General features: G+C 36.7%; 1 protein-coding gene and 1 long non-coding RNA gene across 5 annotated transcripts; one reads left to right on the forward strand and one right to left on the reverse strand.

The window, feature by feature from the left end:
• Nucleotides 1-1509: 1509 nt before the first annotated feature.
• LOC117303731 lies at nucleotides 1510-10034 on the reverse strand. 4 transcript variants are annotated; one of them, XR_004520538.1, is made up of 6 exons: nucleotides 9870-10034; nucleotides 9181-9248; nucleotides 6331-6412; nucleotides 4595-4773; nucleotides 3945-4309; nucleotides 1510-3817 (listed from the first exon to the last, which is right to left on the reverse strand). It is a non-coding gene; the product is annotated as an uncharacterized LOC117303731 (long non-coding RNA). The 4 variants fall into 4 exon arrangements; XR_004520539.1 differs by lacking the exons at nucleotides 9181-9248; nucleotides 9870-10034 and adding an exon at nucleotides 8311-8518 and having other exon boundaries at nucleotides 4604-4773; XR_004520536.1 differs by lacking the exons at nucleotides 9181-9248; nucleotides 9870-10034 and adding an exon at nucleotides 8311-8517.
• Nucleotides 10035-14191: 4157 nt separating this feature from the next.
• LOC117303730 (DNA-binding transcriptional regulator BolA-like) lies at nucleotides 14192-17753 on the forward strand. Its single transcript, XM_033788032.1, has 4 exons — nucleotides 14192-14444; nucleotides 15214-15347; nucleotides 15985-16170; nucleotides 16293-17753. The coding sequence occupies exons 1-4, from the start codon at nucleotides 14426-14428 to the stop codon at nucleotides 16395-16397; spliced, it is 444 nt and encodes a 147-aa protein (XP_033643923.1). The 5' UTR covers nucleotides 14192-14425; the 3' UTR covers nucleotides 16398-17753.
• Nucleotides 17754-18070: the final 317 nt, after the last annotated feature.

Below are 18070 nucleotides of genomic sequence, written 5' to 3' on the forward strand. Positions count from 1 at the left end.
GGCGCTAGGGTTGTTCTTAGATGAAATTAATTTTCTTTGGCCCTGTTATAACAAAATATACTACCAGACTAAGGTTACCAGCATAATACCATGTCATGTGTACAGTTTTTGTGAGTGGTATCCAGCTCATTTCTGCTAAGCATACAATTCTTTGAAATAATGGGCCCTGGATGCCATGTCACCTAGGCCCTGGGGGGGGGGGGGGGGGGGGGGGGGGATGATTGGGGGGGGGATGGGGGATGATGGGGGGGGGGTGGGGGATGATGGGAGGGGCAAACCCGGGATTGCTCCAGGTCCTGGGGAGAATGGTGGAAATTGCACTCTGTGTCCTACTATACTAATTTTGACCATTTAAAATATTGCCTTGACAGGAACAGCCCTTGACTAATAATATTATAGTAGTTATAATGTTAACAAGTTGGCAATATCTTAAAAGAAGTATTAAAAGTGTACAGAGGTAACACTTCTCAGACTGTGTATTACTATGGGGACTCTCTTCTCTTAGGAATTTTTGCAATAATATCTCAAAAAAGAAGTATAAGAAGCATTACCACGATAACACTTCTCGTTTGGCAATAAAGTAGTGCAGCCAAGCTTGAGTGCAGCAGCTTTGGGTTACAGTACAATGTGTTTTAAGACATTTTTCACTAGTGGCAAAACAATGCAATTTCTTTTACAGGGGTATTTTATTATTTTAAAATGTTAATTATATATCACAATATTGTTTCTTGTTTCACATGACCAAGGTATTTATTTCACACTAAAGCCATAAACATAAATATGGCAAAATAAAATGAACATTTTGAACTTGCTATACACATAACGGGCAAAAAACACTTCAAAGTTAAAGACAGTGGACACTATTGGTAACTGTTAAAGACTAGTCTTCACAGTTGGTGTATCTCAACATATGCATAAAATAAAAAAACCTGTAAACATTCGAGCTCAATCGGTCGTCGAAGTAGAGAGATAATAATGAAAGAAAAAACACACTTGTCATACGAAGTTGTGTGCTTTCAGATGCTTAATTTGAGACTTCAAATTCTAAATCTGATGTTTCGAAATCAAATTTGTGGAAAATGACTTCTTTCTCAAAAACTATGGCACTTCAGAGGGAGCCATTTCTCACAATGTTTTATACAACCAACTTCTCCCAATTACTCGTTACCAAGTAAGGTTTTATGCTAATAATTATTCTGAGTAATTACCAGTAGTGTCCACTGCCTTTAAGTGATTGATAGTTATGGTAATAGGCATTAATAGGGCCTACTAAAAATAATTAGGCTACAAGACAACACCAGTATGAAAACAAGGAGTTGCTACATAGATTGGTTTTGACCTCATCGCAAATACTTGGTACGCATGCATAGCGATCAAGTTTGACTGCGAGCTGGATCAGCATGCACCTCGTTCAACAGTAAGCGCTTTGCAAAAGAATTTGCGAAAAGGTCTTTGATGACATTAGTTAACAACAGGGTGGACCACGTGAAGGTTGTCATCTTCCACCCCACAACAGTTAAAGGGATCATAATACATCCAAGTTTGTAACCATTACAACAATTGCTTCTTTGAAATGTTACCCCCCTTTGATACCTAGCCTACGGAGTGAAAAACCAGAGATAACAAATACTCTGGAAAACCCCACTTAAACTTATCTATAATAACTATGACTTCAGAAATGCTTTCAATTGTTCAATTAAAGTTGTTGACCATGATTATGCGGTTAAAGAAAATTTTATATACAGTACCGTTTTCTTGCAGTAAAACCAATTAATTACTTTCCTTTGTTTAAGATTAGATACATTACATAATTTCAATCAATATCCTATATCGGAAGTCATTACTATAGTGGCTAGCTCCCTTTGTCTGCAGAGTGAAGAAACACTCTTGTGAGAAAGTACTCTTGAAAACCCTGATATTAGCATCAAATAGCTATCTACATAGGCGAATATCAAACTTGTCAACAATTTTGAATTAAAAAAAACCATGTTAACAAGTACTCTCAACTATAAAACTGTTGTGAATGGTATATCACAATATACCAATCTCAGTGTGGCATTTTTGGCACAAAATTAACACCAGATAATAAAACTAATGTCATGTCCTTTGTATAAAATTAAAAAAACATAATTAACGAGCAATCTCAACTATTGCAAGGTATAAAGAATATCAATACCGAGTGTGACATTAATGCAACACAATTAACAATAGATAATATAAATGTTGTGACCTTTGTTATAACCATTGTAATTAATTAATATAACAACTAGTACTCAGTGCCCGGCGAACAGCGCCCTCTATTGAGCAAAAACTCAACATCATGCACAAATTAATGCCTACCTAGCTCGTAACAATGAACATTGTAATTAATTAGCATAACAATGAGGACTCAAACACCCTCAAGTAACACAGTACAATGTCATGACCATTGTAATTTAAACCCTCAATAACAGTTATTGAACCCAATGTGAGTCACAATATTTACATGTCCTTAAATAATAACTAATACAAAAAAAAACATGGTGGCCACCATGTGGGGGTACCCCCAGAACACTAATAATATTGTTTGGATGAATAACGGAACAACACAATAAAAGGTACCATTCATATTTAATACAATATTCAAATTCAGTAAAAGTAAAACTAAATTTTATTAGTTTGTAATGTTAAACCACTCATATACACTTCTTGACAAGCTTGTTGTCTTTATATTTGTAATGAGTTTGCCCTATTGTTTCATAATTGTAATGAGCAATTGCATTACAAATTTACATAACTTGTTTCATGCTTGTAATGCAGTACTTCATTACGCACTTGAAACTTTGACATACTTGCAATGAGGTATTTCATTGCAAGAATGTTTTGCATGAGTGTAATGAAATACCTCATTACAAACATGCAACATTAAAAATGTGAATACATTAACTTGTAAGGAATTATCTCATTACAAGTTATTACGTATTCTGTCTACAAAATAAGTTGAACAAGGCAGCTTGAAGCAGGAACTTCATCACATCAAGACATCACTACAACTCAACGACTAAATAAAAGACCTTCAATTCCTGCAGCCAGCCCAAGCATTCCTCCACACAAGTAGACAAAAGTCCGCAGTTCAAGGCTACCATCACCCTTCCATACATCGACCATGCATCTCACAAGCTCCAACAAATCGTCAGCCAAGCTCAACCCAGAAACAAACAAGATTCAAACATCACTTCACACAGAAGACCAGCATTCCCTCCGAATGCGATGACACATAGAGGAGACCTGCTGCATTCATATCCATGAGAATCAAGAAACATCAAGCACACGGCAGTCTGGGACACCATGACAAATCAGCCTTGATCAAACACTCACACAAACAAAGGGTCTTTTCAGAGCCAACACTCACACAAAAGAGTGTACCCACAAGTTAAATATACATATTTATAGTTTCTTCCTATTTCTCTTCACCATGCAAAGCTTCAAACAATACTAATATTCAAGTCATTGTTCCACAATAAGAAAACTTTGTTGTGTAAGTGAGTTCAATCTGCAGATGAATCCGGCTGATCATGCTGTAATATCAAGATCCATTGGAAGATTTGTTCAATGTTGTTCATGCTCTTGGAACGACTACTCAATGGTCGAAGTACATCCTTAGTAACAGTCGAAGCTGGTACCACCAATTTGGATACAACCTTAGATGAGGGCAGTCATCATGAAGAAATAGTCCTCCTTTACAAAGACTGTGTTGAAGCAACAGTTTTATTGGTGCTGCATACCGTGGCTCAGCATCTTGTCGTAACCAACTCTTAGTTGTTCCACTCTGTTCATCCTGTAATATATGATATAAAACAAAATTGAAACAAAAAGATTTGTAAGTTCAATTTTTGTGTTTAAGCAAAGTTTATTTTCCGCACGTTAATGGATTTCTCAGATTTATTAGCTAAAAGAGATCTTACCTTCAAGGATCCTGGTAAGTAGTTGTAGATATACTTGATGTATATCTCCTCAAGCCATGACGTATCTATCTTTGTGTTGTGATGTCACATCTTCATGGTCCATGTTGACAGGATGGGAGAAAAGTAGTCATCACAATAACCTGTATGTAAGTAGTAGTTGAGCGACAGGTTGTCTTTAGCTGACGCCATCTTGGGAACCTCTGATGGCGGCCTTCAACGCCCCCGTCCAGCATCAGCATCTTAAGCTCAGTTGTTTCTGGTTGTGTGCTGTGTCCTTCAGCCGATCTAAGAATGTTACATCAATGGCCATTGGTAGCATTCTTGTATAGGCGCCATCTAGCGGATGACCTCTAGGGGAGCGCCATCTGAAAGAAAGTTGTTTTCACATCAGTACAAACCATATAGAGACTAATATAATGTAATCATCTGATGATCATTACGGAACTACTCCTTCAAAATCAAATCACAAAATTAGCTCAAAAATTAAGTTCAAACACTACTTTTCATGACAAGGTTTGAAGTTTCTGTCATCTCAAAGAGGTAGACTGTTAAAAAGATTGATGCAACAAACTCTCTGCACAATTCTTTCAAGTTATGTTATTCCATGTGTAAAAACTGTTTTAGTTTCTTGTGAAAACAAGTATGGTTACCATTATTACATCTGTTGTTGATCCATTAGACTGCAATGCATTCTCTCATCCACCAGGGAGACAGGAACACTCCTCTATGAAGCCAGGCAACCAGCGGTTGTCTTCTTGGTCATCGACGGATGGAAGTCACCAGTACGAACGCAGACGCCATTGATGTGCAGTTTTCATTGGACTCCGTACTTCACAGGCAGTTGGTTTCGCATTTCACCATTGCAGTAAATAAAAGACAAAAAATAGATACATTCAGAAAATGCACTTCCAAATAGAGTTATTCCATTTAGTTTGGGAATAATTTAGGTCAACATAAATGTGGGTTTTGAGTTTTTCGATCATTTTATTCGTTAGGGTTTATTTCTTTGAATTTTTAGAGTCAAATATTTCTCATCAACTCGTTTGTCTGCATTTAGCAAATCGTAAAATAAATTGTAAATTTTTCGTTAAACTTTGATGAACACTTATGAACACATCAGAGGAAAGAAAGGAATGTTTAGGTTTTGTTAGGGGTTAAATTGCATGGTTTATTGAGCTAGTTTTGTTTGGGCATTCAAAATAAGCCACATTAAGTTTTCAAAAGCACTTTTTTACGACTTAATACTTATGGACAGTAATAACTTATACTGTTTTTTACTTTCTTAAGTCGTCTTACCTGGAAACTTGCATCCTCAGACCATAAGACACCCTCGTCCTCCTTCCATGATCCTTGGTAGCCATTATCCTTGTGACATCACCTGTATATGGAGAATCATTCAACAACTGCATCACTAAGTTAGTTCAAAAATTGAGTTCAGTCGCTGCTTTTCAACAACAAGTTTGAACTATTTATGTCATCTCAAAGACATCGATTGTTGTAAAAAGATTGACGCAACAAACTTTCTGCGCAATCCTTTAAAGTTATGTTATTACATGTGTAAAATCTGTTTTAGTTTCATGTCAAAACAAATATAGTTGCCATTATTACATCTGTTGTTGATCCATCAGACTGCAATGCATTCTCTCAACCACCAGGGAGACAGGAACACTCCTCTATGAAGCCAGGAACCAGCGGTTGTCTTCTTGGTCATCGGCGGATGGACATCACCAGCACGAACGCAGACGCCATTGATGTGCAGTTTTCATTGGACTCCATACTTCACAGGCAGTTGGTTTCGCATTTCACCATTGCAGTAAATAAAGGACAAAAAATAGATACATTCAGAAAATGCACTTCCAAATAGAATTATTCCATTTAGTTTGGGAATAATTTAGGTCAACATAAATGTGGGTTTGAGTTTTTCAATCATATTATTCGTTAGGGTTTATTTCTTTGAATTTTTAGAGTCAAATATTTCTCATCAACTCGTTTGTCTGCATTTAGCAAATCGTAAAATAAACTGTAAATTTTTCGTTAAACTTTGATGAACACTGATGAACACATCAGAGGAAAGAAAGGACAGGCATGAGAATGGAGTTTCAAAAAAAAGAAGGAAAAGTATTTGGTAAAAAAAAAGAGACGAAATTGCGATGGCGAAGCCTGCGAGCGCAAAGCGCGAAGCCATTATGGCGTGGGGTCCGGGGCCCGCTTTAGGGCCCCGGATGTTTAGGTTTTGTTAAGGGTTAAACTGCATGGTTTTATTGAGCTAGTTTTGTTTGGGCATTTAAAATAAGCCACATTTAGTTTTCAAAAGCACTTTTTTACGACTTAATACTTATGGACAGTAATAACTTGTACTGTTTTTTACTTTCTTAAGTCGTCTTACCTGGAAACTTGCATCCTCAGACCATAAGACACCCTCGTCCTCCTTTCATGATCCTTGGTAGCCATTATCCTTGTGACATCACCTGTATATGGAGAATCATTCAACAACTGCATCATTAAGTTAGTTCAAAAATTGAGTTCAGTCGCTGCTTTTCAACAACAAGTTTGAACTATTTATGTCATCTCAAAGACATCGATTGTTGTAAAAAGATTGACGCAACAAACTTTCTGCGCAATCCTTTAAAGGCAGTAGACACTATTGGTAATTACTCAAAATAATTATTAACATTAAACCTTTCTTGGTGACAAGTAATGGGGAGAGGTTGGTGGTATAAAACATTGTTAGAAACAGGTCCCTCTGAAGTGCCATAGTTTTGGAGAAAGAAGTAATTTTCTACGAATTTGATTTCGAGACCTCAAGTTTAGAACTTTAGGTCGTAAAATCAACCATCTAAACGCACACAACTTCGTGTGACAAGGGTGTTTTCTTCTTTCATTACTATCTCGCAACTTTGATGACCGATTGAGCTCAAATTTTCACAGGTTTGTTATTTTATGCGTATGTTGAGATACACCAACTGTGAAGACTAGTCTTTGACAATATTACCAATAGTGTCCACTGCCTTTAAAGTTATGTTATTACATGTGTAAAATCTGTTTTAGTTTCCTGTCAAAACAAATATAGTTGCCATTATTACATCTGTTGTTGATCCATTAGACTGCAATGCATTCTCTCATCCACCAGGGAGAGGAACACTCCTCTATGAAGCCAGGCAACCAGCGGTTGTCTTCTTGGTCATCTGCGGATGGACGTCACCAGCGGGAACGCAGACGCCATTGATGTGCAGTTTTCATTGGACTCCGTACTTCACAGGCAGTTGGTTTCGCATTTCACCATTGCAGTAAATAAAAGACAAAAAATAGATACATTCAGAAAATGCACTTCCAAATAGAATTATTCCATTTAGTTTGGGAATAATTTAGGTCAACATAAATGTGGGTTTGAGTTTTTCAATCATTTTATTCGTTAGGGTTTATTTCTTTGAATTTTTAGAGTCAAATATTTCTCATCAACTTGTTTGTCTGCATTTAGCAAATCGTAAAATAAATTGTAAATTTTTCGTTAAACTTTGATGAACACTTAGAGGAAAGAAAAGAATGTTTAGGTTCTGTTAAAGGAACGTTACAGAATTGGTAAGAAACAAAAACCGTGAAGATCACAGATTTACATAAAACTTACATGGTCTAATGATGATGATAGTAGAAAGTATCCCTTGAAATATTTCTGTCTGAAATTTCATATTTGATGAGAAATAAATAATCTCATTTCGCGTTTGGAGTTTATCGCTCAAGAGCGTTTTATTCATTTTTGTTTTGGCATCAATGTTTTACTAGCAAAACCAATTCTGTAATGTTCCTTAAAGGGTTAAACTGCATGGTTTTATTGAGCTAGTTTTGTTTGGCCATTCAAAATAAGCCACATTAAGTTTTCAAAAGCACTTTTTTTACGACTTAATAATAATAATAATAAAGGAAACTTATAATGCGCCATGTCTGTGACACTCCTGGCGCAGGAACCCTAACAAAGCTAACAAGTGAAGGAACTAATTAATACTTATGGACAGTGATAACTTATACTGTTTTTTACTTTCTTAAGTCGTCTTACCTGGAAACTTGCATCCTCAGACCATAAGACACCCTCGTCCTCCTTCCATGATCCTTGGTAGCCATTATCCTTGTGACATCACCTGTATATGGAGAATCATTCAACAACTACGTCACTAAGTTAGTTCAAAAGTTGAGTTCAGTCGCTGCTTTTCAGCAACAAGTTTGAACTATTTATGTCATCTCAAAGACATCGATTGTTTTAGAAAGATTGACGCAACAAACTTTCTGCGCAATCCTTTAAAGTTATGTTATTACATGTTTAAAATCTGTTTTACTTTCATGTCAAAACAAATATAGTTGCCATAATTATTACATCTGTTGTTGATCCATCAGACTGCAATGCATTCTCTCATCGACCAGGGAGACAGGAACACTCCTCTATGAAGCCAGGAACCAGCGGTTGTCTTCTTGATCATCGGCGGATGGACATCACCAGCACAATCGCAGACGGTATTGATGTGCAGTTTTCATTGGACTCCGTACTTCACAGGCAGTTGGTTTCGCATTTCACCATTGCAGTAAATAAAAGACAAAAAATAGATACATTCAGACAGTAATAACTTATACTGTATTTTACTTTCTTAAGTCATCTTACCTGGAAACTTGCATCCTCAGACCATAAGACACCCTCGTCCTCCTTCCATGATCCTTGGTAGCCATTGTCCTTGTGACATCACCTGTATATGGAGAATCATTCAATAACTGCATTCAATTAAAACCACAAAATTAGCTCAATCACTGAGTTAATGTAACATGACATCATCGGACATTAAAAAAATGTGTCTGTACATTCCCAAGAGGAATTTCTGTGTCAGTCAAATTAACTCAGATGTAATGCCCTTTGGATTGAATGATCAGAGTTTCAAAATGAAATGAACAATTTATGTACAACAATTTATCGACCATGTATTTCAATGATATCCACTATTGTTTTATTTCTATACAAAAAATTGTTGGGCATCAGACATAATGGCATTTTACACCATTACAATATGAAGTCAGAGACCCTTCCCCCAAATAAACAATTTTATTGAAAAATAGTGAATCGCAAAGCTCAATTTGACCTTTGCAGGAGCCCCTCTTTAACATAAATTAACAAATTATCATCATTTCAGGAAAATTCTTTACAAATTATGGTCCTGAATGAAATTCCAAACTATTAACATCATGAAAACAAACTTACCCTCAGGTTGTATTCCTGAACTTTTAAATGAGTGTCGTTTCCTCACAGCATACCTCCGCTCACCACAGCTGAAGAACATGAAACATAAAAGATGTTGAAGGGCTTCAAACAAAATGGCATTTTACACAATTATAATATGAAGTCAGAGACCCTCCCCCCAAAAAACAAAAAAAAAAGAACTCAACAATTTTCATATAAATTCGAAAAGTAGTGAAGCGCAAAACTCAATTTGACATTTTTCTTTGCAGGAGGCTCTCTTTTAAGCAATAGCACATCATCGATAAAACAGTATTTTCCAAAGACCCACACTTCGTGTATCACAACTTGTACACAAACCTGTGAAAATTTAGGCTCAATCAGTCATTAGAGTCGGGAAAAAATAACAGGAAAATAATGTGTTTATAATAAATCAGTTGTTCTCGATATTGAGAATTGATAATTGTATTAATGTCTTCTCAAAAAGTAAAGCATTTCATGGAATAATATTTCACAGGGAAGTCTTTAACCATTACCTTCTGTAAACCCTGTGAGTTATTTTTAAATCAGTGAACTTTAATTTGTTGTTCTGTTCAGAAAGTGTTCATTGGCTATAACAAAAATTAACAAAATATCATCATTTCAGGATTTTTTTTTACAATTTTGGTCCTGCATGAACTTCCAAACTATAAACATCCTGAACATAAACTTACCTTCAGGTTCTATTCCTGAACTTTAAAATGTGTAAGTGTTGTTTTCCTCACAGCAACCTCCGCTCACCACAGCTCCAATGAAGTCTTCATGGCCCTGGAATGACTGGTGCAGTTTCCATTGGACTCCATATTGCGTATTCCAATGGCAGTTGGCTCCGCATTTCACCATTGCAGTAAATAAAGAACAGAAAACACATACATTCAGAAAATGCACCTCCTAACAGAATTATTCCATTTAGTTTGGGAATATTTCAGGTGCATATAAATGGTGTGAGTGGTTGTTACATGACAAGTGACTGATAACGGATGGTGTGGAGTTATAGATGGAGTACGTTCTCGCTGTCGTTGAACGAACCCCTGATTGTTAAGATGTAACATGCAAGCATGGAAATGAGCTTAGTAGATTTTAAAGTGATGGTGTAGATGGGAGTGAGCTTGTTATTCATGCAGTTTGGTGCAGGTTTGATGTTAGAGTGAATAAATGGTGATAATAATATACCTTTAGGGTGGACGTAATCCCTCTGTGCCGTAATACCACGGGATTACAGTGGTTGCAGGGTCTGTCATGAGAGAGCATGTAGATGAGAAGGACTCCATCCAAGGTTCTCAATCTCAGTCACTGCATGTTGGGAAACAAAGGTAACATTCTATAAGTTGTGAAACATGTTTGACAACATCAGAGTAAAAGATGGTAGCTCCAGTGGTTAGAGAGTAGTTTTAGAACGAGGGGCAAGGTGCTAAATAAAGTACTTTAACGAGACTGAATGCATTGGAATACCATCTACATGTAAACTTGCTTATAATGCGTGTGACATGTAATTGTATTTTTGGTGCATTTACATTTCTTGTTTTCCTGCCGTTATCATTCACAAAAACTACTAAGCATGTAGAGCGAATTTCTCAAGAACTACAGCACCTCAGATAGTAATATTTTTAGGAAAGCTTTACACAATCATTATCTTTGGTGTAAGTTAAATGTAAATCTGCGGACATTGTCTTTTGTGTTACCAAAAGTATCCAAATGCTTTAATTTTTAAATAGAAGTAAAGATCACACACTTTGTGTAAGCTTTAAAAAAAATATCCAGGGTCTTTCAAAGGGTGCAAAGATCTTACATGTAGCAACTACGGTTCTCAAGATATATTTTTTGGTAAATACTTAAACATTGATTTAAAGTTATAACGTCATCTTATTCCAAAACTTGTTAAATTTCATTGCCACACTGAGGTCTAAGTTCAAAGTGAAACCCTAGCCTTTTTGGATCACAAACTAAGCGCTTGAATCCAGAATCCATAACCATCCATATACTATAAAAAAAACGTGTGTGTAGGCTTCTAACGAAACTTGTCTCATTAACATTATTTTTAAGAGTGACCACTAACTGTTTAACTTTCTTTTATTAACCAGTCTTAAAAAGATCAGGTTTCAAAGAAGTTTGACAAAGATCGGTTTCCCGTAAGCAGCCCATTCCACATGCAGGATTGTAAATGAATGATCGCTGGGAGTATTTGGTTTTGGCAAAGTTGTTTCTGTAAATTAAAAGATATCACACCAGACACTATCCACTGTGATACCATCCAAAATCTCATTGAACGCAGGAGTTGGCTGAAATTTAATTGTTTCTCTTTTGTGAACCATCCAATTCACCTTGGGGCATTTTTTTCTTCACCTGGGCTCTGTGACTTTCACTATGGTTTCAAGGAATGCTCCCCATCCAAGACCTTTTAAATTGTTGACTAATTCTCTGAAATGTAATTTCACACTTCCCCAATTCCATGGCCTCATTTGCTCATGCTATGTCATGCTCTACTCCAAATGTAAACAAGCACAGTATGTTGGACACTGCTGGACCATAGAGCTAGGACCCTAGCTCTATGGCTGGACACAGTACTGCTGATCTTAAACAAGGTGAAGGCTTACCAATAAACCACTTATCACTCAGGTTGACTTCCCCTCATTAAACAGTAATCTATCTGGCTGTGTTTATGTAGCCATATTAGGAGGGTTTGGCAGTACATCACAGTGAAAATAATTTAAAACTAAGGTTATGGCTAGTTAGCAGAGAACTCCATGAAAACAAGGTCAAAAGGGATTGTAAAAGACAATTTCAAGGAGAATGATGAACTAGAAGAAGATTTCATAGTGAGAGCATGTCAACCGCAGAGTTTCTGTACAGTGTTTTTACTTAATACATGGAGGTATGCATTAGCCCACAAAGATAACCTGGAGTGGTTCGAATCCCCAGCCGTGCCACTTGTGTCCTTAAAAGCAAGACACTTAACTTTGTTAAGTTAACCATCCGAAGGACAATTGCTTTGTCCTTCGGATGGGACGTTAAAGGCAGTGGACACTATTGGTAATTACTCAAAATAATTATTAGCATAAAGAGGTTAATGGTATAAAACATTGTGAGAAACGGCTCCCTCTAAAGTGCCATAATTTTCAAGAAAGAAGTAATTTTCCACGAATTTGATCACGAGACCTAAGATTTAGAACTTGAGGTCTCGAAATCAACCATAAAACGAACATAACTTCGTGTGACAAGGGTGGTTTTTTTTCTTTCATTATTATCTCGCAAGTTAGATGACCGTTTGAGCTCAAATTTTCACAAGTTTGTTATTTTATGCATTTGTTGAGATACACCAACTGTGAAGGGTAGTCTTTGACAATTACCAATAGCGTCCACTGCCTTAAAGAATCTTATTGTATTTACTATAGACAAGAGACACAATTTTATAATCCAATGTTATGCTCAAAAAGTAAAGTGGATGACATTTATGTATCAATGTTTGGACTATTATCAGGCAGGCTACATTAGAACTTGTAAACTTCAAATAATTAGATGTTAAATTGAAGGAAAAAACAGAGATGAGGCAGACACAATAAGAAACTTAGTCTTAAACTTAAAACAATTCAACGAGGGGGAGGCATATGTTAACTAACGAGGGTGAAAATTGGGTGAGCATTTGTTTGCTACTTCTTTTTTTGCAGGGATAATTTTCTGGACCAACGCGGCTGAGCTCACTGTGAGAACAAACAACATAGAGAACAGACTAATTGCCAGATGCAGTTTTATTTAAATAAGAATTCCAGGAGTGTGAAGGGCAAAACGTTTCCTAGCCCACCTTGTTGAGCTGTAAATGGCTTGTATTTGTATTTATTTTTTCGTTATTTTGTTTCCTTAATATATATAGTAAAATATATAAAAAAATAGTGACAATTGAATCACCTAGCAAATGTTTTAATTTTTAATATTAATGAGGGCTAAAACAACATTCTCCATGATACAGGGCACATGGCTTATTTCAGTCTCTGTATTTATTTCACAGAATGCTCAGCAGAATAGTCACAAGATCTGATCCTCGTAAAATGTAAGCTAAAAAGTTTTTGAGAAAACTTTTCCAGAGGGCAATTTTTCTTTATATGGCCCAACATTGTGACCAAATGTTGTACCTTGTAAAAAGTTGTAGAAACGCCTAAGCACTAAATTTGCATTTGCAAGTGCAACTAACGAGTGGAGCCTTACATGGTTCTAAGTTTTGGTCAAGGGATAGCAGACTCTTTGCTTGGCAAGTCAAAACCATGGTCAAACCACAAACAATTTATTTAGAGACTGTTTTTACATCAAGCACGAGAGGTAACAGATTTGCCGGGATTATAGGGACACCTTGAAAACAGGACGTCCTGATACGAGAAGAAGCATTTACATGTAGACGGCGAACACAGCATTTACTAACGTAGCACAGCATAGCACATGGTGCACAGGAAAACAAGGCAAAATACTCCCATAAATATTAAGTAGTATCTAACTAACTTCAGTCATCTACCTTACTTTAAAGTTACTATCCGCATCCTGCCACAACCACCCTTACCGTAGCTTAGCGTTGAGTCAACTGGTCAACCACGCTGCCAGAGTTTTAACAAAAGTGAAAGAAATCTGAACGGAAATTTCCACTGAATCACGTGCTAACAGAAAAGAAAAAGAACTTACGTAATACTTTTACAACTGGGTAAATCATCAAAACAAAGGCTCATAGTCGAGGGGTAGAAAACTCCACATGATAACAACAAACAAAAGCTGGGCCCGAAGATATGCATGCTGTATTTATGAATGATTTCAATAGATGGATAATAGCTTTCTGATTGGTCTGCTCTGTGTGACGTAGTATGTCACGTACACATCCAGGGGTCAATTTCATGAATACTGCTCAGCAGGTTTGTCTGCTTCTGATTGGATGGCCATGGATCCTATTTTGTCACAAATTCTTAATGGGATTTCGTGTGTTAAATGCCCTCCATTAAGAACTGTGCAGGTAAAAATACCAAGATCTGATTAGTCGACAGCTCTCGAGGTGGTTTCCTTGTTTTGTCACAAATTAATTGCCAATGGGATTTAAAAGCCGTATGATTTTACCTGTGAGTGCGCCACCATGCACCGACATTGAGTGACCGGCCCTTGAGGGCGCCCTATGTTATTGTTGATGATGTACAAAATGAATGGTTGATTTATACCTCCATAGTTTCCAGACACAGATTCTACACTTGTAATTGTACCGATGTCTAAGTCTCAACAAGGTGAGACATAATATGGAGGAAAATATGGACCTGGATTATTCCTTACCAATTCGTAGCTATAACCAGCTATATTATACACAGCTCACCGAGACTGGCTGAGATACAGTCTAGTGTATTCATATGAATCACATAGTTGTAATATATAATGGTATTCCATTATTCAACTTGTTGTGTTGTTTGTTGATTTTCCATCCTTCTCCTTGTCCGCCTAGTGACCTTCACTTTTAGAAGCGGATCCTTAGATGCTTTTAGGGACCTTGACTGTGTACCCCCGATACTCAAACAAAGTCAAGTTTGGGCTCAATTTTATGGCTCTGCTTTGTGCTTACCGCCGAATCGGAGGAGTCCAACCGCTGGGCTGGGTTAATAATCAAATGCTGGGCATGATATTTGCAAATGAATACCTGAATACAGCCAGCTACATGTAACTTGCAATTGTCGTGATTTTGTAGAAAAAATATGTAATGGATTAATGGCTTGCAATATTTTATACTTTTAAAAATAATGATAATTAACATCCGCACAAGCACGACAAGCAACGATAGCAAACAATTTATGAAATTGTTGGTGGCTTGACTCGCCAGCTGACATGGCTAAAGGCAAGTAAAGAAACTTCTTACTTTATAGTACAAAAGAGTAGTACGATACATGCACATTATTTTTGCTTCGGTGTACAACAGTCGTGCCAGTATTTATATGTTATTGACTCTTCTTTACAAAAGTTGGGGAGCTTCTCACTATTTCCCTTTTTATGATTTTCCTGTTACAGTTTCCAGAGTTCTATTCAGAGCATTACAAGGAACCTTAAAACAACCAAAGCAAGTGCTGATCCGCTACATTAGTATGGACACACAATGGCCGGTACAGGCAAGCATAATAAAGAAGTTGACCGACAGTTTTCAGGTGAGTAAACTTTGATAAGACATCAACCCTACTGCCTAGAGGTTGTATTATCAAACCATCCACCCCAACCCTCGCTTCAAACTGAATCCAATGTGAGTATTGATAAGACATCAACCCTACTGCCCAGAACAAGTTCGAGTGAGGCACTATAGTCGACCATTGGTTGATTTTGCCTGGTGCCCAGGATGTATTCAATGCATAGGTAATTATGGAACATTGACCAGTGGTTGACAAATGGTCGCCACCCGAACTTGCAACTAGATGTTGTATTATCAAACCATTCACCCCAACCCTTGCTTCAAACTGACTCCAATGCGAGTAAATTTTTATTAGACATCAACCCCACTGCCTAGATTTTTAGAGGTTGTACTATCAAACCATCCACCCCAACCCTCCCTTCAAATTGAATCCAATGCGTGTATTGATATAAAAGACATCAACCCTACTGCCTAGATGTTGTATTATCAAACCATACACCCCAACGCTCCCTTCAAATTGAATCCCAACCACTACTAATTACACAAGAGTCTCTTTAAAACTACCTCACCTGTGATGAGTATTGGCACTTTCAGCTAAGTTAAAGGTCACATGCATGCTTTGTCAAGTGGTAAAGGTCAAAATGGTTGTTTTCTTGCAGCCAAGTCATCTGGACGTTATCAATGAGAGCTTTATGCACAATGTACCCAGAGGCTCCGAAACACACTTTAAAGTAGTCGTTGTGTCAAACAGGTTTGACCAAGAGAGTTTACTGAAGAGGCATCGTCTCATCAATGAGGTACTACAGGAAGAATTACAAGGGTCAGTCCATGCTTTATCAATCCAGGTTAGTGATTTAATTACTTTGTTATTAATATCATGTCACGCAGGAATGAGCAATAATTTGGGTCAAGTTACATGTCATATACAACATCCACTATTTACATCCTTGGTTTTCTCCACCTGTAGGCCAAGACACCCTTACAGTGGTCCCAGAATGCATCTCCAACACAGTCACCTCCTTGCCTGGGTGGAATGGCCAGGGAAAAAACACAACACTCTGAAGGAAGATGACCTAGAGATTGTACAACCTTTATAAATGACTGATTGCAGTGAACTTCATTGTTCTATTAATTATTCCCTTGTCTGAAGCGAAGCTCTGTGGTGTAGCACTAGAACAAAGAAAACCTGGCCCAAGCATTGCCCCATTGTTTAAAATTCTTGCGTTTAAGTTGATGTGCAGAAAGGCACACACACTGGGATTTTGTGTAAAGGCACAAACACTGGGATTTTACGCACAAACAGAAGTATTGTAAAACAAATTTAATCTCCAATGTACCTCATTTAAGAAACCAAGTCTACCTGCCTCTACTTAATTGCAAGGCATTTCCTATTTGGGGTTTTCCTCAGACATCTGAAGCTGTTTGTCTCCCATTCATCGTGTTATAGAATGCCTGTGCTTTTGGTTGTGTAATAAATATCAAAAATAATAATGTTCAAGATTTAGATTATCAGAATAAATGGACAAATATTGATATGTAAGAAAGGTTTGAAGGTTTCAGTGGTGTGTATTTAATTAAGCACAACAGCGACTTCAACAAAAGCATTTTTTGGGTACAATAAAAAACAGCTGATAAGTGAAACCCATTGAAGTCCGGCCAATTAAATTAGGTTGCACACATGTCTTGTTTTGAAAGTGTGTGCAATCTTAATTAATCAAATCATTATCTTATTATCTTGTCCCTTCATGCCAAAACATGCTGTACATTGTACATTATTTACACAATACTTGAATTGTGGATTCATTCCATTGATGTAAACAATCTGAAAAATACAATATAATGGTACCATCTTCACATCACATTAGTTAAATCAGACACATTATAATCAAATATAAAACACAAATACAACTATGTACCGCTGCTTTTGCATATAGGCTTTTAATTGCATTTCAAAATACAGCATTATATACTTAATTTTATTTTTAAAAGCCATGCATATACACTGTAGTAATAATTTTGCAAACAGCAAGAACATTACAAGTTCAGCTTTAAAACATTACATTAATAAAATATCAGTTTTTAATAACGATTTCCAAGTGGCATGGGAAGAAATACAAAGTGGGTTAATAATGATAAGGTAATTATGTACAAAAGTTGTGAGTTTCTAAACAAAATTCTTTTCACGGAAAAGAAAAAAATAATTGAAGGTTTCACCAGGTCCATTTTGTATAAACACACAAAGAAAAGAGGTTTCAAATTCATCCACACACTGTTGGCAAGGTTACTTGAAGCTTCTATGTAAATATTATTTACACATTCACCCGATTACATTTTAGCTTATAGGGTCTGGGTTCTTTTGTAGGACAAAAAACACAATGTCCACAGATTTACATTGAACTTAGCGCCATTGGACACTTTCCGTTAACAGTATTGTCCAAGGCCCACACTTCTTGTATCACAACTTATATAAAATAACAAACCTGTGAAAATTTAGGCTCAATCGGTCAATCGGAGTCGGGAGAAAATAACAGGAAAACTCGCCCTTGTTTCCGCACGTTTCGCCGTGTCATGACATGTGTTTCAAATAAATCCGTAATTCTTGATATCCGTAATTCTCGATATCGAGAATTGATATTGTTTTAATGTTCTCTCAAAAAGTAAAGCATTTCATGGAATAATATTGCAAGAGAAGTCTTTCACCATTACCTTCTGTAAACCCTGTAAATTATTTGTTAATCTGTGAAC

Source organism: Asterias rubens, chromosome 20 (assembly GCF_902459465.1).
Source record: "Asterias rubens chromosome 20, eAstRub1.3, whole genome shotgun sequence".
NCBI lineage: Eukaryota > Metazoa > Echinodermata > Asteroidea > Forcipulatida > Asteriidae > Asterias > Asterias rubens.

What these genes read in the sequence shown, in the direction of transcription:
- LOC117303730 (XM_033788032.1), top strand. An exon ending in AGTTGACCGACAGTTTTCAG is followed by an intron (nt 15,348 to 15,984) that starts GTGAGTAAACTT and finishes GTTTTCTTGCAG; the next exon opens with CCAAGTCATCTGGACGTTAT. An exon ending in TCCATGCTTTATCAATCCAG is followed by an intron (nt 16,171 to 16,292) that starts GTTAGTGATTTA and finishes CTCCACCTGTAG; the next exon opens with GCCAAGACACCCTTACAGTG.